The sequence below is a fragment of the Chionomys nivalis genome, chromosome 4 (genome assembly GCF_950005125.1).
Source record: "Chionomys nivalis chromosome 4, mChiNiv1.1, whole genome shotgun sequence".
Classification (NCBI taxonomy): domain Eukaryota; kingdom Metazoa; phylum Chordata; class Mammalia; order Rodentia; family Cricetidae; genus Chionomys; species Chionomys nivalis.
Genome location: NC_080089.1, coordinates 120,098,754 through 120,126,624, shown reverse-complemented (window position 1 = coordinate 120,126,624; position 27,871 = coordinate 120,098,754). Strand labels below are relative to the sequence as shown.

At 40.1% G+C, this 27,871-nt stretch overlaps 1 protein-coding gene across 1 annotated transcript; it reads left to right on the top strand.

The window, feature by feature from the left end:
* Positions 1–345: 345 nt before the first annotated feature.
* On the top strand, positions 346–27,758 carry LOC130873070 (signal-regulatory protein beta-1-like). Its single transcript, XM_057767596.1, has 6 exons — positions 346–458; positions 4,531–4,881; positions 12,977–13,294; positions 13,735–14,049; positions 18,985–19,099; positions 26,343–27,758. Exons 1-5 carry the CDS (start codon positions 386–388, stop codon positions 19,095–19,097), a joined length of 1,170 nt encoding a protein of 389 aa, XP_057623579.1. The 5' UTR covers positions 346–385; the 3' UTR covers positions 19,098–19,099; positions 26,343–27,758.
* The last annotated feature ends 113 nt before the right edge of the window (positions 27,759–27,871 follow it).

Here is a 27,871-nt window from a genome sequence, read left to right as displayed (position 1 = left end):
CAAAGAAAGTGAAATCGAAATGTTAATTGAGTCTGTACTTTGTGTTCATCCAAGAAACAAACTATGGAAGCAACATAAGTATCAGGGGAGTAAAGACACTGTCATGTATGAGAATTTCATTTACTCATTAAATAAAAATGAGAAAGCAATTCCTAGGCATATCTCAGTCCCTCTAAAATGCATTATAAATAGCTCTTTTATTCCATTAGCCTGCAAGACTGTGTGTCTATTTCAAAACAGCCAGTATGGTTCCTCTTTCAGCACAATACAGTCACACCCCTTATACAAAATAAGATATACCAGATTAGAACCTAGTATCTGCAGATTAGCACCCGGAATCTCGCCAGCACAAACACTGAACTGAGCAAGCTCCTTAGCTCTCAACATGCTTGACCTGGACTCCTGGCCTCACACTCCTCACGGTGTCCTGCTGCTGGCCCTACTGCTGGGACTCTCAGGTGAGCTTATCTTAGGGGTACAACCATATCTCCTGTGTGAAAGGGAAAGTATTGACTCAGGACCCCCAAGTTCAAGTTCTCAGACCCAGTTCTCAGGACAAAGATTTATTTACTACAGAGGGACAAATGAAGAGCAAAAGGAGGGAGAACATGAGCAAGGAAGTCAGGACTGTGAGGGGCATGTCCACCCACTGAGATGGTGGGACTTATCTAATGGGAGTTCACCAAGGCCAGCTGGATTGGGACTGATGGAGCAAGTGATCAAACCAGACTCTCTGAATGTGGCTGACAATGAGGGCTGACTGAGAAGCCAAGGACAATGGCGCTGGATTTTGATTCTACTGCATGGACTGGATTTGTGGGAGCCTAGTCTGTTTGGATGCTCACCTTCCTAGACCTGGATGGAGGGGGGAGGACCTTGAACTTCCCACAGGGCAGGGAATCCTGACTGCTCTTAGGACTGGAGAGGGAGGGGGAGTGGGAGGGAAATGGGAGGAGGTGGAAATTTTTAAGAAAGAAAGAAAGAGAGAGAGAGAGAGAGAGGAGAGAGGGAGAGAGAGAGAGAGAGAGAGAGAGAGAGAGAGAGAGAGAGAATGACAGAAGACAGAGGAAGAGGCATAAGGGGAAGAGAACCAGGGAAGGGGAACTGGGATATTTGTCCTGGAAAGAGATGAGACAAATTTGGCACACAGGAAAATGTAATTTTATAAAGGAAAAATGGGAAAACCCATGTTAGAAAGAGGTGCTTAAGTTTAATTGGGCATGTTAATTATGTGATCTCAGGAAGGGTTTTGATTGCTGGATTTTAATACATTGATAGCAGAACATTAGCAGTCAGCCTCAGGGAAAGGAATTGTCCAAATACTAGAACAGACCTTAGGGGACTAGCTTCAGGAACGTAATCTGATGGTTTTTAGCACAGCAGAAAGAACTGGGGAGAAAGTCAATGTCTGTTAGAGCCACATGCTCCAGTGGGCTAGTGTCCCCTTCACTATGAATAGAACTAAAGGGTTCCAGGTAAACAACAGAACTGCCACAGGAGAGACGCTCAGAACATTGTTCATTTTCTAGAGGCAGTGTCTAAAGCACTGCTCTGTGAGTCCATGGGTTGCCACAGGAAACCAGAAATATTCTATCATAAAGTCATTGAAAAATAATTAAATTTTTCTAATATTACAGCTAACAAATTTAATTTAGTAGAACCCCACATGTAACTCTGAGTCCCATCAGAGACAGCATATCAGTTCCAAAGCTGTTGATGGCCTGTCTCCACACTTGGCACTCTCTGCTCACTTCCTAAGTCAAGGGCAGTGACATGGCAGAGGAAAGTGCCTCTGGCAATGCTCAGCCATCATCCTTCTCACTAAGTTTCCTCATCTGTCCTCCAGTTCCTTCCTCATCTGACCACAAACTTCTCACCGAGTGCTGCTGCTTTGAGAGGCTGTACTATAATTTTGTCTTACTAGTGCTTGTGTTTTATTGGTAGTATTGCCACGGCATTGTACCACAGACTGGTAATCAATACAATAATCATTCATTTCATCATAGTTCTGGAGGCTGGAAATCCAGGGTCAAGATGCCCACTAAGATACTTTCTTCCATGATGCCTCTTCTATTATAAATTATACCTTCTCCTCTCCACACAGGATCTTACTTCAGACTGTCTCTGTGGATCTTCTGTTTCTTGAAATGAAACCAGTAACATTGGGTTAAGATACACCTTAATTTCTATTTACTCCTTCAAAGACCCTGGTTTGAATATAGTCACATTATGAGGTACTGGGCTATGGCTTTGATATGTAGAGTGTAAGCAGTTCATCTATACCAGGTACTCACACATCCCTAATCTTGTTGATATTCTCCAGGGAGCTTTTTCCCCTTCATCTCATGGTTAGGATTATTGACACTGTGAGTGGTCCTTGCTCATGATTCTCAAAGGTTATTTGTCTTCAGTTCCTTCTTTGTTCATGAGAAAAACTTGATGGCTTCAGGTCAGGGCTTATCAGCCCTCAGGCTTCCTATTTTGGTTAGGGGATCTACTGTGTCATCTAATAATAGAAGTCAAACTTTTAATATGTCCTCACTATACTCTCACTGAAACTGATACTAGCAATAATTGATAGGTCCTTCTGATGATTTTAGCACTTCCTGAAACTTTTTGTTTTTAATTTTTTCAAATTAATATATAATTACATCTTTTTCCCTAGTCCCATTCTCTAATTCATTGACTGTTTTTTAACTGTTCTCACTCTCTCCCTCACTCTCTTTATATGCTATCTCTGTTTTTGTCTCTCTTTCAAACACATACACACACACACACACACACATATACCTAAATATATATAAAAAACAATTTTCTCAATCCATATACTGTTACTGGAACAAGGACAACACCAATACACATGATAGCATTAAAGGTGAATATTTCACTGACAGACATTGTGTGTCCTTGCTCTGTCTTTATATTCACATTTTAGCCTTGTTTTGCATTATTGCTGTCTCCCTACCATGATCGTGTTTTCCTACAGTCTCCAATGCAATAGAATAGCCAATGGATTGAAATTTCTAAAATGTGGTATTTAGAGCAACTTTGGTTTTTATTGGCTAATTAATCTTAGGAATTTACTTCAGTATTGTGGACTTTTCTAGTACAAATGTTATACTTTGAGTATGAAATACACCCAAAAACTTATGTATTAAAGCCTTTGTTCTCAACTGATGGCACTGCTATGAGAGATGATTGGGTGTTAGAAGGTAAGGTGGAGGGGCTGGAGAGATGGCTCAGAGGTTAAGAGCACTGCCTGCTCTTCCAAAGGCCTGCTCTTCCAAAGGTCCTGAGTTCAATTCCCAGCAACCACATGGTGGCTCACAACCATGTGTAATGGGGTCTGGTGCCCTCTGCTGGCCTGCCGGCATACAGACAGAATATTGTATACATAATAAATAAATAAATATGTCGTTCTTGAAGTTAATATAATGCTGGGGTCGGAGGGAGATGGTTTGGAGGTTAAGACCACTTGCTATTCTTCCATGGGACTCAGGTTTAACTCTGAGCACCCACATGGTGGCTTATAACTACGTATAACTTACAAGGTCTGTGACACCCTCTTCTAGATTCCTTGACCACTTGGCATATGTTTGGTACACAGACTTATGTGGAAGAAAAATACCAATGCACATGAAATTAATTAATTAATGTGATAATAATACATATTTTAAAAACTGGTAACTTAAAACGGGGTTTTATTTCTCTAATTAATGTGCATGTTATTGCATGTTGGGAAATATCTACAGCTAAATACTATGGCCTGTAGGCTAAAGATGGATGCCCCAATGGTACAAAAGAACTTTGGGTGACTGTCAGGCAATGAGATGTCTCTGTCATTTCTAGAACTTTGGATTTCTTGTTTGCTTAGGTAATATTATATCCTTCTGGAGTCTTTGATGGAGTTAAAAAATGGTTAGTTATAGTTTTCCTTAATTATGATAAAAGATAAAATAGATATAAATATTGTAACTGTAATTCTTGCTTGATAACTATTTTGTTATATGTAATCTTACTATGTTAAAGTGAAAGCCATTTTTTGTTTAAACAGAAAAAGGGGAAATGATGGAGGTGGGTCATCTTTCTATCTGTTGTTTCATTGGTTAAGTAATAAAGAAACTGCCTTGGCCCCTTTAATAGGACAGAAAATTAGGTAGGTGGAGTAGAAAGAACAGAATGCTGGGAGAAAGAAACCAAGTGAGTGAGTCGCCATGATTCTCCCACTCCAGACAGACGCAGGTTAAGATCCTCCCTGGTAAGCCAGCTCGTGGTACTACACAAAATATTAAAAATGGGTTAGATCAATATGTAAGAGCTAGCCAATAAGAGGCTAAAACTAATGGGCCAGGCAATGATTAAAAGAATACAGTTTCCGTGTAATTATTTCGGGGCATAAGCTAGCCATGCGGGCGGCTGGGTGCCGGGGACACAGCCCCACTGCTCATATTACAACAACATTTTTTGATGACAAACTAGAGGAGGCTGTGGGTTCCCATCATGATGAGCACTAACTGATGTTTTCTGCAGGAGCAGCTTCACGGGAGCTGAAGGTGATTCAGCTTGAGAAATCAATTTTTGTCCCTGCTGGAGAGTCAGCCATTCTGAACTGCACTGTGACCTCCAAGCTACCTGTGGGGCCCATTATGTGGTTCAGGGGCACAGGGCAGAGTCGACAACTAATATATAATTATACAGGAAAGAGGTTTCCCAGAGTCACAAATGTTACAGATGCTACAAAGAGAAACAACTTGGACTTTTCCATCCGCATCAGTAATGTCACAACTGCTGACGTTGGTACCTACTATTGTGTGAAGTTTCAGAAAGCAGACTCTGACAAGGAGTTTCTGTCTGGGGGAGGCACAGTGCTGTATGTCCTTGGTAAGTACTGTGTTGTCCTTGTCCCTCATATCTACAACTGGTCAAATTGTGTCCAAGATTCTGTGATCAACAATGAAGAAGCAAGCCTGTAAGTGACCTTCATGCTCATAGGGTGACTTTACCCAGCTGTGGGCCAAGGAAGCTAAGGAGAGGACATGCTGTGTGCAAGTGGTTCCATTTCTGGTAAATGGGGGTGAACCCATACCCTTGTCTGCCTCACAATACCTACGCTTCTCGATCTGTCCCTGTCTAGTGGCTACATAAAGACAGCTGATGCCTTGTTCAGTGACAGGGACAAACCTGGCCTACAGCCTCCAGAGTGTATTACCTCACCCAATTAAGTCTTCTCTTTATGCCAGACAACCTGGGCCTCGTGTATGGCAGGTTCCATTCTAGATGTCAAACAGATAGCAAGAAGCAGGCAAACATGAGCTCTTTCCCCAAGATGTGTGTCACCTCCCTCCCAAGAGGAAAATAAAATCAAGGCAAAAAGTTAAAAGTACTTGGCACAGTGTGCTTTTCTCATTTTCTCTTCATCCACAGCACACTGAGTTTGATATGTGCCCACATTCACTGTAGAATCTCTCACCCTTGGTTTACATCTTTGTCTTGGGTCTTTTGAAACATTTTGAATCCTACTTGCACAGGCACTGAAGGTTCTAGGCAATGTAGAGTTAAGTCCTGGAGTTGGTGACCAGCGTAGGCATCAGGACATTCACTTTGAACTTCCTTGTTGTAATATAAGCGGCAGGGCTGTGTCCCCGGCACCCGGCCACCCGCACGACTAGCTTATGCCCCGAAATAATTACATGGAAACTGTATTCTTTTAAACACTGCTTGGCCCATTAGTTCCGGCCTCTTATTGGCTAGCTCTTACATATTGATCTAACCCATTTCTAATATTCTGTGTAGTACCACGAGCTGGCTTACCAGGAAAGATCTTAACCTGCGTCTGTCTGGAGTGGGCGAATCATGGCGACTCCCTGACTCGGCTTCTTTCTCCCAGCATTCTGTCTGTTTACTCCACCCACCTAAGGGCTGGCCTATAAATGGGCCAAGGCAGTTTCTTTATTAAATGAAAGTAATTCCTCCATCATTTCCCCTTTTTCTGTTTAAACAAAAAAGAAAGGCTTTCACTTTAACATAGTAAGATTACATATAGCAAAACAGTTATCAAGCAAGAATTACAGTTATAATATTTATATCTATTTTATCATAACTAAGGAAAACTATAACTATAACTAACCATTCTTCAACTCCATCAAAGACCCCAGAAGGATATAATATTACCTAAGCAAACAAGAGATCCAAAACTCTAGAAATGACAGAGACATCTCACTGCCTGGACAGTCACCCAAGGTTATTTTGTACTGTTGGGGCATCTGTCTTCAGCCTACAGGCCCATAGTTTTCAGCAGACATTTCCATGAAGCAGGAAAATTCCAAAGACAGTTCAGTCACTTTCTGCTGTGTCCTGCAGAATGTCTCGTAGACTCTTTCATGAGTCAGGAACCCCGAAAGACCATCTCACCTTTAGGCAAGTTCAGCAGTCCTCTCTCTGCGGGTTCTTTGTGTCCAGTTTATGCAATAGTCCAGGCAAGAACAGTTTCTTGCCCAAGTGGCTATCAAACTCCATAAGGATCCTCTTCGATGCCCATCTTCCTCTTGAAGTAGATTGGTGCTGACAGGAGCAGATGTGTCTCATTGTCATGAAAAGCCCTAAGTTATTAAAACATTAAATGCCATATTCTGCAGTCTTTGAAAGATATGAAGAATGCCTATCTAATTGAAATATATCTCTATATATCTAGAAAATCTAACTAACATGACTACAAGCTTGACTATTGTCAATGATTATCCACTAACAACCTATATTTCTTAATTATACGTTACATTTTTAAATGAACTACACAATCACAATACCTTAATCAAGATCAGAGATACGTATACATATAACAAAATTGACCTTAAAATCTATACCAATGCAAATTATTCATATCTATATCATATCCCCCTTTAAATGTAAAAGAATATTTATAAACAATATTTGGGAATATGGGCGCAGTTTTTTTCTCTCCAAACTGCTTCCTGCTGAATGGGGGCATCGTTAATTAGGTCTTTCATGGTATAACCTGTGTGTCAGGGTCATCTCAGTTGGCAGTTGAGTGAAGTAATTTTTTGAGGGTGTTCACAGCAACCTTTCAGGAGGGCGTGGTCTATCATACCACATTGGGATAGCCACAATCCACAGAGTCTCATCCTCTGTGAAAACAAAAGAAGACCCTCTCCAAAGCATCATATCCTTAGACCCATATTCTGAAATCATAATACCCTTGTATCCATTTTGGTTTAGCTTGGCAGCCCATATAATGAAATGTCTCTCTGTAGTTAGCTCCTTCACAGTGAAAAATTTTAAAGAAAACACAATAATACAAAGAATCCAGACTCTCTGTGAATTTTCCATTTTTATGTGGCTTATTTTTCTTTATTTCTTTTAATCTATAAGTATCTGTACTCTGTCTCTTTAAAGACTTTATCCTTTTTTAAGACATTAATTTTATTATTTATATATATATTTTTCTCTCTCTCAAGCTTATGTACATTTATCCAACAGTGTCTGAATCAGTTCTATTGTGAATCTAATTTTTTTATTATCCAGGAGCATTTTGTTTTGTGCTTTTAAATCGCTAAGCACTTAATCTAAGCTGTGACATTCCTAGGTCAAAAACAGGTACTGCCTGCTTGCCCCGCCCAGTCCAATATGGCGGAGCCGCTCGTGCCTCTGATCCTTGCACATTGCACCAGTAGCAGGGTGGAGCTGTTTGTGCCTCTGAGCCGCAGCATAAAATGACTTCCTTTTAGGCACACAGTGAGTCTAGTTGCCATCAAACAAATCGTAGCACTTTACTCCAAATGCTCCATTCAAAAGCTCTGTCTCCCGCAGGAGCCAGACAGAGATCGCAATGGCGGCACAGCCCAGAAAGCCAGCATTTTAAAACAGCCAGTTTTTTTCCTGTTGCTGAGTCAGGACAATTTCTTTGCCACACGCAACCCACAAACAGCAAAAAACTGTCTTGAATTCTCTCTCTCTCCTGTTTAAGCCCTCTCAGGTTTTACGTGGAGTTCATTAGCGCGTTGGGTGCCACTCTGTTGTAATAAGAGTGGCGGGGCTGCGTCTCCGGCACCCGGCCGCCCGCATGGCTTATGCCCCAAAATAATTACATGGAAACTGTATTCTTTTAAACACTGCTTGGCCCATTAGTTCCGGCCTCTTATTGGCTAGCTCTTACATATTGATCTAACCCATTTCTAATATTCTGTGTAGTACCACGAGCTGGCTTACCAGGAAAGATCTTAACCTGCGTCTGTCTGGAGTGGGCGAATCATGGCGACTCCCTGACTCGGCTTCTTTCTCCCAGCATTCTGTCTGTTTACTCCACCCACCTAAGGGCTGGCCTATAAATGGGCCAAGGCAGTTTCTTTATTAAATGAAAGTAATTCCTCCATCACTTCCTGACAGAGGCCTGAAGTCTTATTTCTTGGTCTTGATTCTAGCAATTTTACAGCAGGAAGTATAGTTCATCCTGTTTGAGATGTGAACCCAGTTTGCCAGTGCCCTGCCCATGACCACACAGCCAACTGATGTTAGGATCTGGACTTGAACGTACATCTGACTCTAGACCAGATTCTTACAGTCCAGGCAAGGAACACTGTCTCCACTTAGCAGCCTGGTACATATGAGATGCTGAGTCAGAATATTTCAAACTCAACCATAATTTCCATTCATCATCAGATCCCCAAGGTTACAAGATGTTCCCCACATCAGATGCTAGTAGTAGTGGTGGGAAAGTTACACCAATGTAGCCATACTATCACTCCATATTAAAGTGAGAACTGTTCCTTGTATAAACAAAGTGTCACAGTCCAGCAGCTAGAGACAAACTAATAAATATCCCAGATCATGAATGTTTCATTTGTTTCAATTCATTGCCACTAAAGCAGTGCTACAGTAAAGAAACTTGTATACCAACAGTCCAGGTAACAAGGTCATGCCCTCTGAAGGAGACCTGCTGCATTTGAAGATGAATTAGTTCATAAGGATGCTACCATTTTCCTACCTGGGTATGGTATAGGAAGTCTTCTCACAACCCCTCAATAGAGAGAGACAAGAGGAGTGACTATCCTGACACTATAGATGCCATAAATAAAGACACTAATGTTCTAGGTAATGCAATGCCTGGACAACTACAACCAGCAAGTGGCTCAGTCAATGTACAATTCATAGACTTCCACTGATACTAGATTTATCTGACATGTCATTGTCCCTAAGGACTCCCTTGATGAGAAAGTAGATGGAAAGAGAGAAATGAAATAGCAGTGTGCTATGTGCTGCTTGTCTGTTGTTTTCTACCTAAAAATGTTCTATAGGGGAGAGGTCACTTCTTCCCTTTAGAGAAGAAAACACTGAGGTTCAAAGAGGTCTCATGAGGGGTGAGCAGGTGAGAAAGAGTCAAGTTTGACTAAATCACCCTGCCTCGTAGAGTAACACAGCATACATGGCATTCCTCCTACATAGCTTATTCTCTCTGAACAACAGAAGCCTAGTACATAGTTGCCTCTTGTGTCCAGTCTTGAAAATGTGGTCTATCCATGAAATAAGGAGAAAAGCAGGTTTTGCAGGAGCCCCCTAGAAAAGAGCCTCCTTTCTGGAGTTATCTGGAACAAGGATTTTGGCTAGAATTCCTCAAGTAGAATTCTTAGAGACGGAGAGGCAGCGGCAGAATTACAGAAATGGGGACAGTTACTTTGTTTTGGTAAATGAATGTGAGACACAGAAATGACCTCTGAGACACAGCAGGTCCTCACAGCAGGTCCTCATCTGTGGCATGGTGATGATCACAGATCCTTTAGAGGGAGATGCTGGGCCCTCTGTATATCACACAGCAAAGCAGCACCCCAGAATCCAAGTGGCATCGTCATTGTACAACTTGGATAACTTACTGGATTTGAATGACAGTTTCCCCTTGTAGAACATGGATACCTGCACTCACTTTTCTGTGATGACAACAGCCACGTTCCCTGGTCAATGTTATGAACACATTTTAGATGGTGATATCAGTGACATTTCGAGGCAGCTATAGTGCAGTGGTCTGCAGGAGAGAGGAATGAGACAGTGTCTGTATAGGCATCCCAATATGCATCCCAGCACTCTCCTCTCTCATGTGTGCCCAGGGCAACCCTCCATGGAGGGGGGGGGGAAGACTCACATAGCAGATTCTCTCTCTCTGCCAGCACAGTATATAGGCCTGCTCTAGTGAAGGAGTGAAGTCAACCCTCCACAGGGGGGACTCACTTGGCAGATTCTCCCAACTAGCACAGTATATAGGCCTGCTGTACTGAAGGAGTGAAGCCATATAACACACTTAGAGAAACTCCCAACTTGTAGGAAATGTTTCATCAATGTGAGCTTTGTTACTCAGAAGTCATGTGACCTTGAATTCTTACTTTACCTCTCCAAGCCTTAGTTATCAATTAATTTGGGGGTAGGGGGTTAGTGATTCTCAGCTTGGCTTCTCTTTTCTTGTTGGGAGCTGTGAATCCCCAGATCCTGAAACAACTTGTTTTCCCCTGATTCTGAGTGCCTACAGCTGCTCTAAGCACCAGACCCTCAGGAGTTCCTGATGGCAGGAAAGTGGTTTCTAGTGCGTTTGCCTAGGGCATGGCTATCTCTATATAAACTGCCCCTGAACACAATACAGGGGGCATTCTTGGGTCATTCCAGCTTCAAGGATGACCCGTGTCTCTGTCTCTCATCTCTCTGTCTGTCTTTGTGTGCCTCAATCTCTAGCCCCTTGCCTGGCTCAGGAAGGGTATGGCGGTGCATAGAGCGCAGACGGGCGTGGTGCACCACATTTTCTCTTTGGAATAATGTGGGAAACAGATAAATCTAAGATTCGTGTTTCTTTATTTGGTCCGATATGGGACCATCTAAAACATTAAATGTCTCCAGAATGTTTTAATATGCAGCTTGCGTTTAAAATTTCCTCAGATACAATTTTTTAAAACAACAGGAGATATTTGTGATTAGTCCCTTGATAGACCTGTTACATCACCAAGCTGAGGCAGAACCATCCCTTATGCTTCAGAATAGCAGTGCCCACCATACTGCTCACAATATCCTAAAGCCCACGTAACGTGCCTGGGATATTTCTCAGGGAGGAGATCCAACCAGGGAAGAATGCTGTTCAACTCTAATCTCAGGGTGCAACTCTCATATATTGCACAGGACTACAGAAGAACAATTTCTGAGGTCTGACATTTCTCTCTTTCACTGAGAACTCTACCTTAATGACACAGTATGTGGTGTCCTTCAACCTTCTCGGGCTCTTCTGCTCTCTATAATTAGCCCTCTGGAGGAAGTGCTTGCAGTCCTGATTGTGCTGTAAAAGCCACTGAACAACTTAGTAAGATCACTAAGAAAGAGGAGGATGTCAGGGTGCAGAACAGCGTTTCTCAGTGGTTCAAGACCCGTCTGCTGGTTGAAAAGAACTTTTTAGTCTCATCTCAGATATTTGCATTATGATTTATAAAAGTAGTGAAATTACAGTTATGAAGCAGTAACAAAAATAATTTTATGGTTGATGGTCACCACCACACGAGGAACTGTGTTAAAAGTTGCAGCATTAGAAAGGTTGAGAACTACTAGTATAGGGGCTCTGCTCCTCACATAGGGTTTTCAGAGTAGGGGCAGGAACAATCTAGAGGCATGGCATTTTATGCCTTTATGCCACAGGTTACAGTGGCAAAGAATAAATATATGATCTCACATCTAGTAACAGCTGGCTTGATACATAGGATTTGTAAACACATACTTATGCAAAGTACTCTACCTTTATTTTCATTTTTATGGTGATATTTTTGTTCAGCTTTTATGGAAGGGGACATTGATGCTCATTAGATAAAGATCAAGATTCAAATTAATCACCTGTTGGGATAAGTTTTGTCATTTGGCCTGTGTAAATTGTCCACCCACATGAAATTTGGTATTAATCCCACCAAAGGGTTGGTCACTAGAAACTGAACAATGTCAAGATGACCAGAAACTCCTGATAAATAGTGATTGGTCCCTCAAACCTGGAGGGACATCAGGCATGCTCATGTTTAGATAGATTGACTTCAAACAACATTTGGTTACACTCATGGTTTGATGCGCATTTGAGGAGCCACATATATAGAAATACAAATGTGTATATTTCCAAATACAGCCTATCACACATACTAACCTCAGCACAGGACATCTGCACAGCACACTGTCTTCCTCCCACTAGTCCACTCAAATGTATGCTTTCAACCAGGGAGCATTATTGTCTTTTCAACAAGCTTCTGTCTGTGTCTCTTATGATTAACACTGAGGACATGAACCACCTTTAGCTTTTTCTACAAATGGTAATCACTGTTTTCAACCTCAAACTAAGTCTGACTGAAGCCCATTTAAAGATACAGACTAGTGAGCTCTCAATGTTAAATTCAGGCTTGGCACAGATGAGATCTGTTAGTGTGTAAGTAAAAGAAGAAAAAAACAAATGACTGGGAGAAGTATGAAGGGTTCCAGCTTTGTTGCCCTTCTGTCATGTTATTTCCTGAGTTACTATAAATGTAAATCTAAAAATATTTTCCCTAGATTTCCAGAGGAAGGCAGCAGAGCAAATGATAGAAAATATAAAATACATTGATAATTATCTTCCTTTGTCCAGACTGAGAATTCCACCAGGCTTTGCCCTTCCTCATTAACTGGTGGGGATCTTTGCTAAACTATGGAGACCAAAGAACAAAGGACACAACAGAAGGACAATCCTGTCCAAAAAACAAACAAACAAACAACGAAACGAAGAGGATAAATAGTTAATGTCTGTGTCTGCGGCACAGTTATCACCATGGAGTAGAGCAGGTTCTTAGTATGGCTGAAGCTCTGGTATTGATCCCAAGCACCACAACAAACAATGACAATGGGAATAATGTATATGAAGGTTCCTCCAATGTTATGTCAGCAGTGGTGGCCATCACAATCACACCCTTGTCTATGTGCTCCTTTGCAGCTAAACCGTCTCCTCCCCTGGTCTTGGGTCCTGCAGCCAGAGTTGCTCCTGGGCAGACAGTGAACTACACATGCAAGTCCCATGGCTTCTCCCCTCGGAACATCACATTGAAGTGGTTCAAAGACAGAAATGAGCTCCCTCACTTCCAAACTACTGTGAACCCCAAAGGAGAAAGCACCTCTTACAGTATCTCCAGCACAGCACAGGTGGTGCTGAGTGCTGGGGATGTCCACTCTCAGATCACCTGTGAGGTGGCCCATGACACCTTGCGAGAAGGCCCGCTTCGTGGAACTGCCAAATTATCTGACATCATTCGAGGTAAATGACTCTAAAACAAGCTCAAGCTCTTATTCTTTCAGAATAGTTTGGTCCATAGTTCCCAGCAAACATTCATGCATACCACACAGAATCATAGACTGCGACCATCACATAACAGAAACTGTATTTATTTTATCAGAAGTAATTTCGGTTGTACTGATTAGGAGCCACACACTGATTCCTGGCAGTTTCATCCATTTTACTATTATTATTGCTTTCTCAGTGCACCTGGGAGTTGTGCTTACTTACTTCACTTATTGTGATACCCTGTGCATCCATGTGACAGGAGCTATGTTTGGGGGCTCTCCGCTGGCACAAATAATCAACCTGTCCCCATGATGAACTTGCAATGAGAATGGTTCCTCTATACTTCAGCTTCCCTTCTGGGGTCTTTCTCTACTTAGGCTTTGAAGTTTCAGCTGCTGATTGTATTGTTTCAGTTTCACCCACCCTGGAGATCAGTGAGCAGCCATCAATGGTATGGAATCTGATAGGTGTCACCTGCCAGGTGAATAAGTTCTATCCTTCTAAGCTTCGGTTGACCTGGATAGAGAATGGAAATATATCCCAGATAGAAGACCCTTCTACATTCACTGTAAACAAGGATGGAACCTACAGCTGGAACAGCTGGCACATAGTGAATGTATCAGCCCATGAGGAGGACATAATACTCACCTGCCAAGTTGAGCATGATCAACAGCCACTGGAAATAAAAACTCACACTGTGATGGTTAGTGCACGTCAGAGGGAACAAGGTATTAGCACCATGTCTAGTAAGTTCTCTACCCAAACTTCTTGGCTGTTTGCTAATTTTTCCTCTTTTCGAATGTCAAAGGTAGCATTTTGGTTATTGTGTGATAATCCTAATATCTACAAACTAACTAGAAAGTTAAAGCAAGCTCTCATTGTCAAGCTCCCATGGGTCTCATGCATCTTTTCATTTATGTGTTAACATTCACAGATGTTAAATAAGTGGGACAGGAAGGCATCATCCTACCCTAGAATCTTACCTGTTGACTTTTTGCCCTAACATTTGTTATATCATGTTCATCTTCTTCTTCCTTTTCAGTACCTTCCCTGTCTCCATTCCATTTTACACTTTTCCATTAATATCTGGGTCCTCACTCAGTGTCCTATGCTACCTCTTGAATGTAATTCCAACAGACCTCCTGAGGAGCTGCAGTTTTACTGTAGATTAGCAACTCACTTGACTGTGAGTGATCATATCGGGGGCCTCATTTCCTCCTGTTTTGTTATAAAGGACAAATATCTGTGTATACAGACCATGAATCCACACATACTACATGAAGCTTTCAATTTTTCTGTCATCTTTTGCTCTTCATTAATTACCTAATGAGTCATCAGTTTTATAGACAGTGAATCTGGGGGTAGAGAAGCAATAGGGATGTTGAGTTTTTACCCTGAGACCATGTGATCTTGTCTAAGGTAATGAGGGGAAATCTAAGGCCCGTGGAAGCATGGTCATCAAGAGTGCATAAGGCAAATTTTTCTAGTTAAGTATCTCTCATTGACTTGTTACTATCCTAGGACTTAGAGTTTGAGGACCCTTTATATAAGTATGTCTTATTTCCCATTCATTAAACACCAGGCATGGCCATCAACTCCCTTAACTTTTTAAAACCTCAGGTTCCTGTCATACAGCCTTTGTTGTGAGCTTTATCTGATGGATAAATGATACGTCAACCAAATAGCCATTATACCATTATTAGAACAGTAAAGTCTAGAAAATACAAACTCCCTTAGAGTAGGAAATATATAAATGATACATAATTATTCCTTCTGATGGATCTGTCATGTATGTTCATACACTTGCAAGTACAGTTCACAATGGGTGCTCAGGTAAATAAGAATATTTTCATTCAAATCCAATACCATCATCATATTCAATGAAATTAACTATAATTCCCAACAATATTTCAAATGAACTGTCTTTTCAAAATTACTTTATAGACTTTTTTGTGTGAAACAAAGTTAGGTTCTTCAAAAAGCATCACTTTTCACAGTTTGCCCAATAACAAATAAGTTTAGAACTTTTTGTCTATTTTATGCGAGTTTTAAAACTTTTGCTATAAAATTTATTAGATGATCATATTGTCTTTTTAAAGTCTAAGTGTGTGTGTAACTATAATAATGCTCCTTTCTCAGTATTGATGTGGAAAATTTGTCATATTCCTTTTATTTCATCAGTCTTTCTGAAAGATTTCCAATATTTACAAAATTCTTTCAGTAATCATATCTACTTTTTCAGTTTGTATTTCATTGATTTTCTACTATTCTCTCTTCAAAATTGCTACAAAAATTTGGGGGAATAACTTCTGGGTCAACAAATGATCTATAGGAAATTGGATCCTGTCATGGGATTCTTACAACCATTCATTCAAGAATGGACTCAAAGGACAGGAAGTCCAATGAGAATTTAATTAGAGTTTAAAAATAAAAACATATCCCTTGTGCAGACAAACTCTAAATCTTATCAGATTCTCAGAGTTTGGTAATGTAGAAAAGAATGGGAAAACAAAACAAGAAACAAACAATCAAACAAAAAATCCCATGCTATTCTAGCCAGCACAAAATTTAATCACATGGTGAACAACAAATGGGGAGGGAGCTATAGAAAAATAGTAGTGCAGTCAATAGTATCAGATAAAGCAAGCTTGGGTTCTGACAGGCCCTGAAAGAAAGATGAAAACAGGAAAAGGTGGTTCCTTCTTAGTCAAGTCTCAGAAAGGTGAACTACATTGCTGCTCAGCTAGGAAAAACTGTATTGTAGAAAAAAAAATGCTTTTAACTTGCCCAAGTTGAGTTTCTATTTTTTATTTATTTATTATTTATTTATTTATTTATTTATTTATTTTTTGGTTTTTTGAGACAGGCTTTCTTTGTAGCTTTGGAGTCTGTCCTGGAACTAACTCTTTTTTTTTTTAAATATTTACTTATTTATTTATTATGCATACAATATTCTGTCTGTGTGTATGTCTGCAGGCCAGAAGAGGGCATCAGACCTCATTACAGATGGTTGTGAGCCACCATGTGGTTGCCGGGAATTGAACTCAGGACCCTTGGAAGAGCAGGCAATGCTCTCAACCACTGAGCCATCTCTCCAGCCCTGGAACTAACTCTTTTAGACCAGGCTGGTCTTGACTCACAGAGATCTACCTGCCTCTGCCTCTCAAGTGCTGGGATTAAAGGCTTGCACCACCACCACCCAGCTAAGATTCTATTCTCTTGATGTGACATTTACTTAGTCATTTCTTGCTATTCTAAGGATAGTATTTACCTTATTCTGCTTGTTCCTGATTTAATTTGCTCTTTTTGGTTTAACTGAGGGACAAGGCAATTCACTTCAATGCTTGGAACAAAAGAATTATCTTTCTATGAATAACTATTCCCTGCAAGTTTAATTTAAATAATTATACCTCTACCACAAGCCCTGGGAACAATGGGCATTAGAGTTGGGATCTTCAGTGCCAGACAGCTTAGTAAACAAATTCCAAATTCTCTTATTTAAGAGTATTATCCTGACTACTCTTCCATGTCAGAATTCCAAGGAAATATTCTGTGGTGAATGTAGGAAGGCAGAACTGTGGATATAAAAACAGGTATGAAACAGGCTGCGTAGCTGAGAGATCCAAGGGATCATAGTGCAGGGACAACAAAAGACACAGCAACTCCTCAGAGAGCTGAGCCATGGGATGGCCACTGAGAATTCTTTGGGGATGAAGAGGAGGGAAGAGGCAATAGAATTCATAACTCAACTCTGCTGCATCAAGTTGGGTATCTGCTTCTTCCTAAGACCCCATGAAGACCATTTTCATTCTTGTTTGTTTTGTCTTTGTTATTATCTGTTTGTTTGTATTTTCAGGAAATGTTATAGTTTTATTTTAAACTCAAGTAAATAAATGTGTTGCTTAGTTTGCAATTCCAGGATACACAAGGAAAGTCAATTCAAGAACTCAAACATCACACCCACAGTCAAAAGCAGAGAAAAACAAATGCAAACATAATTATCTGTTTGCTGTGTGATGCTCACCTAACTTTCTTCACTCTTCTTACGCGGTGTTTAACCCTATGTCTAACAAAATGGTGCCACACACACTCATAGTGGTCTTTACCATCTCAACTAACAATCAAGATAATCTGCCACAGATACACTAACAGGTCAACCATATCTATACAATTCCTTAGCAGAAATGTTCTTCCTAAGAAAGTCTAGCTTGAGGTAGGTGGACATTTATAACTACCTATTATAGAGAGTGTCACAGGAAACCTGGGCTAGTAATACTCACACATATGATTCTTTTATTTACATCTTGCTAGTATTAATATTATAGGCAATGGTTACTAAAGTGTTTGCTTGTTCTTGCTGTTGTTGTTATTGTTACTGCTGTTGTAGTTGCTGTTGTGCTAGGGATTGAACCTAGGAACCCAACTAACCTTACATGTTAGGCAATCACTACAACCAATGTACAACCTAATCAGTCTATTTCTATTCCTAAACCAAAATTTTAACCTTTGATTAATTTCTAAATTACAAACACCACTTCCTAAACAAGAGAAAAATTTTAGAAGGCATCTGCATGTTTTCAGCAAGTGTTTTGATCAGGCTGTTTGCCAACTCACCAGGCTCCATTAGCCACGCATCTGAATTTTTTTTCAGGATGCTTTTATATAAACAAGGTATAGTGTCAACAATCTTTCTTCCAATGAACCATCTTTGTGTGCACGTACTGTCACAGCTATTGCTGAGTAACTGAGAGACTGAACCTGTCTTGTCCAAGGACAGTGCCCCAGGGATCGTCCTAGATACCAGCAGTGAGAAGCTTCTCTGAATCCCACTAACCTTGTGAGCCTACCTACAGATCAGCTTCCACAATGAAGAGTAAATAGTAATCCTTAAACCATAATAGTTCATTCTAGATCAAAATATGGGTGATCAAGGCCCAGGAATACAGATTTAGGTCACCTTAAAGGTCACTGTAGAAGAACTTTTAAGCAATTTTTTCAGGAACAAAACAAAGAAAGCCATAAGTTAAGACACTTTTGCATTGTATTGGTAGAAACACAGAAGAGGTGGGTTACACAGAAGAGAACCCTGGTAGAGATTTCAGATGTCATCTAATGACACCCTTGGTATCTTGGTTGGTGGAATTTGCTAAGTTAACACATTTTAAAGAAAAGCTATTATTCTGCTTGTACTTTCAAATTATTTGAATTTTCACAAAGCTTTTATGTCAAGTACAGAAGAAAGCAATTATGGCTATTAAGAGAGCTGAATATGGCCAGATAATTTGGCTCTGGACTTGCAACATGCCAAACTCTCCAATTCATTAAATTCCAAACAGTTAATAATAATTACAGAAGGTACAATTTGAAGGTTCTGCTTCTTTATGGAAACTTTTGTTCATAAAAATAAGTGCTATGCAGCATTGAGTATAAATTCTTACCCAATTTTTCTAGAAGCGCAAGTTGGTGACCTATGGTAGGACCATTGGGAAACTAGGAATCTCTTTACTGCATCTTCTTCTTTGAAGTATTGAAGCTGGGATAGGGCAGAGATCCAAATTCCTCAGAATTTTGATGGGCTTGGAAGTGCACAAATGGCTTGGGTAAAGGTCTCTGATGATAAACTCTTTGTGCCCTCTCTGTTCCTCCTACCACTTGATTTCCAGAACTGAAGACATCAGATACTGCTGAAATCCTTGTAGCTGTGCTCCTTGGACCCAAGCTGCTACTGGTGATTGGTACCTCTGCCATCTACATGCACAAGAAGCAGAAGGCCTAAGTGTAAGTTAGGAGGAATGGAGTGGGTATTAGTTACTATCTGTTGACGTGACAACATAGCATGATGAAAATAATTTATAGAAAAAAAGGGTAATATGATCTTACTGTTACAGCAGCATATGAGTCCATAAAGTCTGAGAAGCTTGGAAGGCAGATCAGGGAGCTAAGAGCTCACATCCTCGGTGGAGAGCATGAAACATAGAGAATAAACTGGAAGTGTGACAAGGTTTTTTTAATATCAAAGCTCACCTCCTTGGCATACTTTCTCTGGAAGGGCTGTACTACCTAAACCTCACCAAAAAGTAACACCCACTGGAAAACAAGTATTAAGATATCCTAGAATATAGAGAATATTTCTTTTTTTTTTGAGGGAAAGAAAATTTTAATAACATACTTATTAACAGTACATTTTAAGGTCCCCCTGTGTGCTAAATCATATTCCAATAGTTTTTTTTACATGAACTCTTTTAATTTGTATCATTCTACCATTTTCCCTACATGGTAACCTTGGAGTTATCTGTTTCTTTACTATCTATCTGAGGCTCATAGGCACTTGACTTTGAAATATTTTTATATTTTATTGCTTTTAATTGATATATGTATTTCCCACTCCACTTCCTTCCCCCTTTCTTCCCTTTCACTCTCAACCTCTCCCCCCACCCATGATCCCAGTTGACTCAGGAAATCTTGTCTTTTTCTCCTTTCTAGGCAGATCCATGTATTTCTCTCTTAGAGTTTTCTTTGTTGTCTAGGTTCACTGAGGTTGTAGACTGTAGGCTGGTTATTCTTTGCTTTATGTCTAAAAGCCACTTATGAGTGAGTACATATTATATTTGTCTTTCTGGGTGTAGATTATCTCACCCAGTATGATTTTTTTATTTTTTTTCTCTCTTTTTTTTCCTTTTTATTTATTTTTATTCTTTTTTAATTAAAATTTCCACCTGCTCCCCGTTTCCCATTTCCCTCCCCTCCTCCCAAATATTGCCCCCTCCCCCCATTCCCCTCCCCCTATCCCCACTCCTCTTCTCCTACCCCCACACCATTCCCCCTCCCTCTCGATACTGAAGAGCAGTCCAAATTCTCTGCCTTGCGGGAAGACGAAGGTCTTCTATCTATGTCCAGGAAGGTGAGCGTCTAAACAGGCTAAGCTCCCACAAAGCCAGTTCATGTATTAGGATCGAAACCTAGTGCCATTGTCCTTGGCTTCTCATCTGCCTTCATTGTCCGCCATGCTCAGAGAGTCCAGAATCAACCCATGCTTATTCAGTCCCAGACCAGCTGGCCTTGGTGGGCTCCCAATAAATCAGTTCCACTGTCACAGTGGGTGGGTGCATCCCTCGTGGTCCTGATTTCCTTGCTCATGTTCTCCCTCCTTCTGCTCCTCATTTGGACCTTAAGAGCTCAGACCGTTGCTCCAAATTGAGACTCTGTCTCTACCTCGATCCATCGCCAGATGAAGGTTCTAAGGTGATATGCAAGATATTCATCAGTATAGGATAGGGTCATTTCAGGTTCCCTCTCCTCAGTTGCCCAAGGTACCAGCTGGGGACATACTCCTGGACACCTGCGAACCCCTCAAGAGTCAAGTCTCTTGCCAACCCTAAGATGGCTCCCTTAGATAGGATATATACTTCGCTGCTCCCATATCCTCCCTTCCTATATCCCAACCATCCCAATCCCCCGAGCTCCTCCCATCCTCCCTTTCTCATGTTTCTCATCCCATTTCCCCTTTGCCCCATGCCACCTCACCCGCAAGTTCCCAGTTTTTGCCCTGCAATCTTGTCTACTTCCCCTCTCCATGCGGATGACCATATGATTTTCTTTGGGTTCACTTTCTTATTTAACTTCTCTAGGATCACAAATTATATGCTTATTGTCTTTTATTTATGGCTAGAAACCGATTATGAGTGAGTACATCCCCTGTTCCTCTTTTTGGGTCTGGGATACCTCACTCAGGATAGTGTTTTCTATTTCCATCCATTTGCACGCAAAATTCGAGAAGTCATTGTTTTTTACTGCTGAGTAGTACTCTAATGTGTATATATTCCACACTTTCTTCATCCATTCCTCCATTGAAGGGCATCTAGGTTGTTTCCAGGTTTTGGCTATTACAAACAATGCTGCTATGAACATAGTTGAACAGATACTTTTGTCAATTGATGGGGTCTCTCTTGGGTATATTCCCAATAGTGGTATTACTGGATCTTGGGGTAGGTTGATCCCAAATTTCCTGAGAAATCGCCACACTGATTTCCAAAGTGGTTGCACAAGTTTGCATTCCCACCAGCAATGAATGAGTGTGCCTCTTTCTCCACAACCTCGCCAGCATCACCTTTTACAATAGCCACAAATAACATAAAGTATCTTGGGATAACTGTAACAAAACAAGTGAAAGACCTGTATGAAAAGAACTTTAAATCTTTGTTGTATAAGACATCAGAAAATGAAAAAAATCTCCCATGCTCTTGGATAGGTAGGATTAACATAGTAAAAATGGCAATCTTACCAAAAGCAATCTACAGATTCAATACAGGATGTTTCCCTGATTTCTTTCTCAGACAACTTATCATCTGTGTATAGGAGGGCTATTGATTTTTTTGAGTTAATCTTATATCCTGATATACTACTAACGGTGTTTATCAATTGTAGGATTTCCTTGGTGGTATTTTTGGGGTCACTTATGTGTCACTATCATATCATCAGCAAACAGTGAAAGTTTGACTTCTTATCCAATTTGCATTCCCTTTATCTCCATGTTTGCCCTATTGTTCTAGCTAGAACTTCAAGTACTATATTGAAGAGATATGGAGAGAGTAGATGGCCTTGTCTTGTTCCTGAAATCAGTAGGATCACTTTGAGTTTTTCTCCATTCAGTTTGAAGTTAGCTGTTAATTTTTTTGTATATTGCCTTTATCATGTTCAGGTATGTTCCTTGTATCCCAGATCTTTCCAAGACCTTTATCATAAAGGGGTGTTGAATTTTGTCAAAGGCATTTTCAACATCAAATGAGATGATCATATGTTTTTTTCTTTCATTTTGTTTGTTTATTTATTTATTTTTGGGATTTTCAAGACAGGGTTTCTCTGTAGCTTTGGAGCTTGTCCTGACACTCACTCTGTAGACCAGGCTGGCCTTAAACTCACAGAGATCTTCCTGCCTCTCAATTTGTTTATATGGTGGGTTATATTGAGGGATTTTCATTTGTTGAACCATCCCTGCATCTCTGGGTTGAAGCCTACTTGGTAATGGTGGATAATTTTTTTGATGTGTTCTCATATTTGATTTGCCAGTATTTTATTGAGTATTTTTGCAACAATGTTCATTAGGGAGATTGATCTGTAATTTTCTTTCTTAGTTATGTCTTTATGTGGTTTGGCTATCAGAATAACTGTCACCTTGTAAAAAGAGTTTTGCAATGTTTCTTCTGTTTCTATTGTTTGGAAAACTTGAGGAGTATTGGTATCAGTTCTTCTTTGAAAATCTGGTAGAATTTTTTTGCTGAACTCATCTGGTCCTGAGCTTTTTTTGTTTGAGAGATTTTTGATAACCGTTTCTTTTTCCCTAGTGGTTATAGGTCTATTTAGTTTGTGTAACTGGTCTTGATTTAGTTTTGGTATGTGATATTTATCAAAAAAATTCCATTTCCTCTAAGTTTTCCAATTTTGTGGAGTACAGGTTCTTGAAGTATGACCTGATGATTCTCTGGATTTCCTCTATGCTTGTTATTATGTTCCCCTTTTCATTTCTGATTTTGTTAAATCTCTGCCTTTTCATTAGTTTGGATAAAGCTTTGTCTATTATGCTGATTTTCTTGAAGAACCAGTTCTTTGTCTCATTGATTCTTTGTATTGTTTTTGTTGTTTCTATTTTGTTGATTTCTGTTCTCAGTTTGATTATTTCCTGTCATCTAGTCATTCTAGGTGAGTTCGCTTCTTTTTGTTCTAGGGCTTTCAGATGTTCTGTTAATTCACTAGTGTGGGATTTTTCCAGCTTCTTTAGGTAGACATTTATTGCTATGAATTCCCCTCTTAGCACTGCTTTCACTGTGTCACATAAGTTTGGATATATTGTACAGTCATTTTCATTGAATTTTAGAAAGTCTTTAATTTCTTTCTTTATTTCTTTCTTGATCCAGTGGTGAATCAGTTGAGTATTGTTAAGTTTCCATGAGTTTGTGTGCTTTCTGCAATTAGTATTTTTGTTGAATTCCAACTTTAAGCCATGATGGCCCAATAAGACACCATGGGTTATTTCTTTTTACTTTTTTGTATCTGTTGAGATTTGCTTTGTTACTGAGAATGTGGTCAATTTTAGAGAAAGATACATGAGGTGCTGAAAAGAAGGTATATTCTTTTATGTTTGGATGAAATGTTCTATAGATGTCTATTAAGCCCATTTGAGTAATGACATATGTTAGATCCTTTATTTCTTTATTTCTCTGTCAAATTTCTGTCTGGCAGACCTGTCCAGTGGTGAGAGTGGTATATTGAAGTCTCCCACTTTTAGTGTGTGGAGTTTGATGTGTGATTTAAGCATTAGTAATGTTCCTTTTAAAAATAAGGGTATCCTTGTATTTGGGGCATAACTGTTCAGAATTGAAACTTCATCTTGATGGATTTTTCCTTTGTTGTATATGAAAAGATCTTCTTCATCTCATTTGACTAGTTTTAGTTTGAAATCTATTTTGTTAGATATTAGGATAGCTACCACAGCTTCTTTCTTAGGTCCGTTTGTTTGGAAAATCTTTTCCCAACCCTTTACTCTGTGGTAATGTCTGTCTTTGTAGTTGATGCATGTTTCTTATATACAGCAGAAGGATGGATTCTGTTTTTGTATCTAATCTGGTAGTATGTATCCTTTTATAGTTATTTGAGTCCATTAAAATTAAGGGATATCAATGACCAGGGGTTGCTAGTTTCTGTTATTTTTGTTTTTGTTGTTGTTGGTGGTGGTAGTCGTGTGTGTTTCTCTTCTTCCCTCACACCAGGGATTTGCTGGTGTGAGGTTATCTAGTGCGGCTGTTTTGTGGTGTAGATAACTTCCTTGGATTGGAGTTTCCTTTTAGTACTTTCTGTAGGCTGGATTTGTGGATAGATATTGCTTAATCTGATTTTGTGATGGAATATCTTGTTTTCTCTGTCTATGTTGATTAAAGCTTTGCTGGATATAGTAGTCTGGACTGGCACCCATGGTCTCTTAGTGTCTGCATAAGCCTGACTAGGACCTTCTGGCTTTTATTGTTTCTAATGAGCAGTTGAGTGTAATTCTCATAGGTCTGCCTTTCTATGTTACTTAGTTTTTTTCTTTGTAGCTCTCAATATTCTTTCTTTAATCTGTATTTTAGTGTTTTGATTATTATGTGTAATGAGGGGACTTTCTTTTTGGTCTAGTCTATTTGGTGTTCTTTAAGCTTCTTGTATTTTCATAGGCATGACCTTCTTTAGGTTGGGAAAGTTTTCTCCTGTGATTTTGTTGGATATATTTTCTGTGCCTTTGAGTTTGACTTCTCCTTCTTTAATTCCTATTATTATTAGGTTTAGTCTTTTCATGGTGTTCAATATTTCCTGGACATTTTGTGTTAAGAATTTATTGGATTTAGCATTATCTTTGACTGGTGAATCTATTTCCTCTATCATGTCTTCATGGCATGAGATTCTCCTTTTGTCTCTTGTATTCTGTTGTTTATACTTGCATCTGTAGTTCCTGATCATTTATCTAGATATCCCATCTCCCAATTTCCCTTGGTTTGTGTTTATTTTAGTTTTCTCTCTATTTTAGTTTCCAAGTCATGAACTGTTTCTTTCACTTGTTTGACTGTTTTTCTTGGTTTTCTTTAAGGAATTTGTTGATTTCTTCCAATTTTTGTTTGTCTTTTCCTCCATTTATTTAAGGCCATTTTTTATTTCCTTTTTAAGAACCCCAATCATCTTCATAAAGTTATTTTTAAGGTCATTTTCTTCTGTTTCATCTGCACTGGGATCTTCAGGCCTTGCAGTTGTAGAACCACCAGTTTCTGGTGGTTCTCTCTTACTCTGTATGCTGCTGAGTGTATTCTTACCCTGTTGTCTACCCATCTCTTTCTCCAATCAGAATAGATAGAGCCTGTGTTTCAGGAGGGTCCATTTTCCTCCAATTGGTATAGTTGGGGGCTGTGGGTCCATTGATTCTTCTTCAGGTGTAGGCAGAGGAGAGCCTTTGGTCATTGCTCCTCCAGGTGCCTATCGGCCCAAGGCTCAGATGATCATACCTCCTAGTGTTGGCAGGGTTGAAGCTGAAGCTCCAGTGGTCAGATAATGTCTAGAGGCCACTGATATTATCATGGCCTGATACATTGCTACTCCCACTTTTCTTCCCAGTGGTCTGTCCCAGTTCAACACACTACTGATCCTGCTTTTCCTCCCAACCGTCTGGCCTGGCCCTTTGTGCTACTGCTCACGTTTCCCCTCCCAGCTGTCTGGCCTGGGCTGGCCTGTTGCTCTGCTGCTTATATTTCTCATCCCAGCAGCCTAGACTGGCTCACCTAGTTGTTGCTCACACGTCTCCTCCCTGTGGTCTGGCCTTGTCTGACCTGTAGCATTGCTGTTTAAGCATTTCCTCTCAGGAGGCTGGCGTGGCCACCCTCACTACTGTTCACCTTCTCCTCCCAGCAGTCTGCAAGAATATTTTTTATTCAAAGCACCAGGGTAATATCAGTCTATGAACTAACATAGAAGAGGCAGGATCAGTAAGAAGGCCGAGATGTTTGTAAAAACAAATTTAGGGTCTGTGTTGATGACATGTTGCTGAGGATTCTCAGGAAATTCTTAGAACCCTTTGAGACATCCCAAGCTCCTACAGTAATGATTTACTCAGGGTCAATAAAGATGTCCAAAGAGGCCTAAAGGATGTGAATGACATGAACCCTAAGGTAGGATATAGGGTATTGGTCTCACTGCTCCTGTTGGAAGTCACCATAGAAAGTAGAAGGCAAAGATCCATGGAAAACAGTAATCTACATTATGGAGTAATTTTTAAAAGTTCCAGAGACCTGTAACAAGGACTGTTTCTGCTTTGATCTCTCCATGAACATAAGGAATAGACTCAAAAAGACTGTATGACTCAGAGACTGGGCTTGGATGACACTTTTGTGACATGGGCATCTCATCCACTCAGGACAGGAGGAGAGCAGTACCAAGAATATTACAGCACTAAGATACAATGCATAAGAGGTAAAAGGAGTAATGAATAAGATATCATTTTCCACAGATCTTCTCTTCATCTTCTGCCACATTGGACCCTGAATATCTGACATCACCTTTCTTGAAAAGACTGAGACTATGGTGAAAAGCTGTGGAAATATGCACAAACGTTTTCATTACAAGGACACCTCCAACTCAGAATTCCCTATTGTTCCTCTGCATAAGCATTGATAGTTCAGAGCTGTAAAGCTTTGATTATTGGATTCTATTTGGGGGGTTCTTAATCTCATTAATAAGAGAAATTTAAAATGTACTCAAGTGAAAGTCCAAAGATAATCTGTTTAAGTTATGAGGGAATATTCTAAGTTCAGGCAAGTATACAACTCAGCAATCTCACAGAGGAGGACCGTGGAAGAGTAAAGGGAGAAATATACTCAAACTGTTTAAAAATCCATGGAGGTCAGTCATATGATGAACAAACTGCCACACGGTATAAAGGGGGCACTTCTAGAAAAGGCAAAGGAGCCTAAAATACCAGAAAAGTTATACTTAGATTCAGTGAGCATCCAAAATCCAAATGAAAGAGACAAAAGAAAAAAGGAAAAGTTTTTCCTGTCTAATCTGGCCACCGTGAGATACACAGACCCAACTGGACCTCAGCATAGCATGTAGGGACTGCACTGGGTAGGGAGAATTCTGGCAATGAAATGGGTAGTAATAATAATAAGGAAAAGTTTTGACACAGAATCTTACTAAATAGCCTTAACAGTCCCATATATTGCTATGTATACAAGGCTCATTAAGATCTTCTTGTCTCTGCTTCCAGAGTTCAGGGATTGAATGTGTGCTGCACCATCATGCCTCTCAAGGAAAAATTATTCTCCTTATCCCTTTGTTTTGGTTTTAGAGGGTTCTATGCCTAGGTGATGGACCCTGCCCACCTGGAACACTGGGTCTCCACCCAGGCCACAGTTTCTGTTCTCTTAACCATGAATTTTCTTTAGTAAGCCTTTATATCTACACTAACATCTTCCTGAAATGGTAACCCTAAAATTACTTTGGGATGAGATAAGCATCAGAGCCTCTAAACACTTTCGTTATCTCTGACCTTTGAAAAGAACAAGACTTCCAAGAGATCCAAGGCCATTTTGGGGCTTCTAGACAAAGAAGAAACTAGTTATTTCTTAGAGGTCTTTTTGCCCTAAACATCCGGTTCAGTTGCAACCTTTTTTTCTTTTTTAGCATAATTCATGATTGATTATATGGGAATTTTACATCATGCACCTTAATCCTGCTCATTTTTCAGTCTCTCCATATCTTCCCACCACCCTTGCAGAACTCTCCCTCCCTGAGAAGAAAACCCTTCAAAAAAGTAATTAACTACACACCACCCAGATCAATGTAACCACAACAGTATGTTTGCTCAACATGGTCTCATCCTCATAGCCCTAGGTGGTAACAGGAGCCACACACATCAATTCAGACCCTGGCCGCTGTAGAGCCATGGAGTCAGACATGGCTCTTGACGGCAGCCCAGACTTGGGCAACCATGGCCCCATGTGGCAGTACAAGCCACTCAGATCACCATGGCCCCTA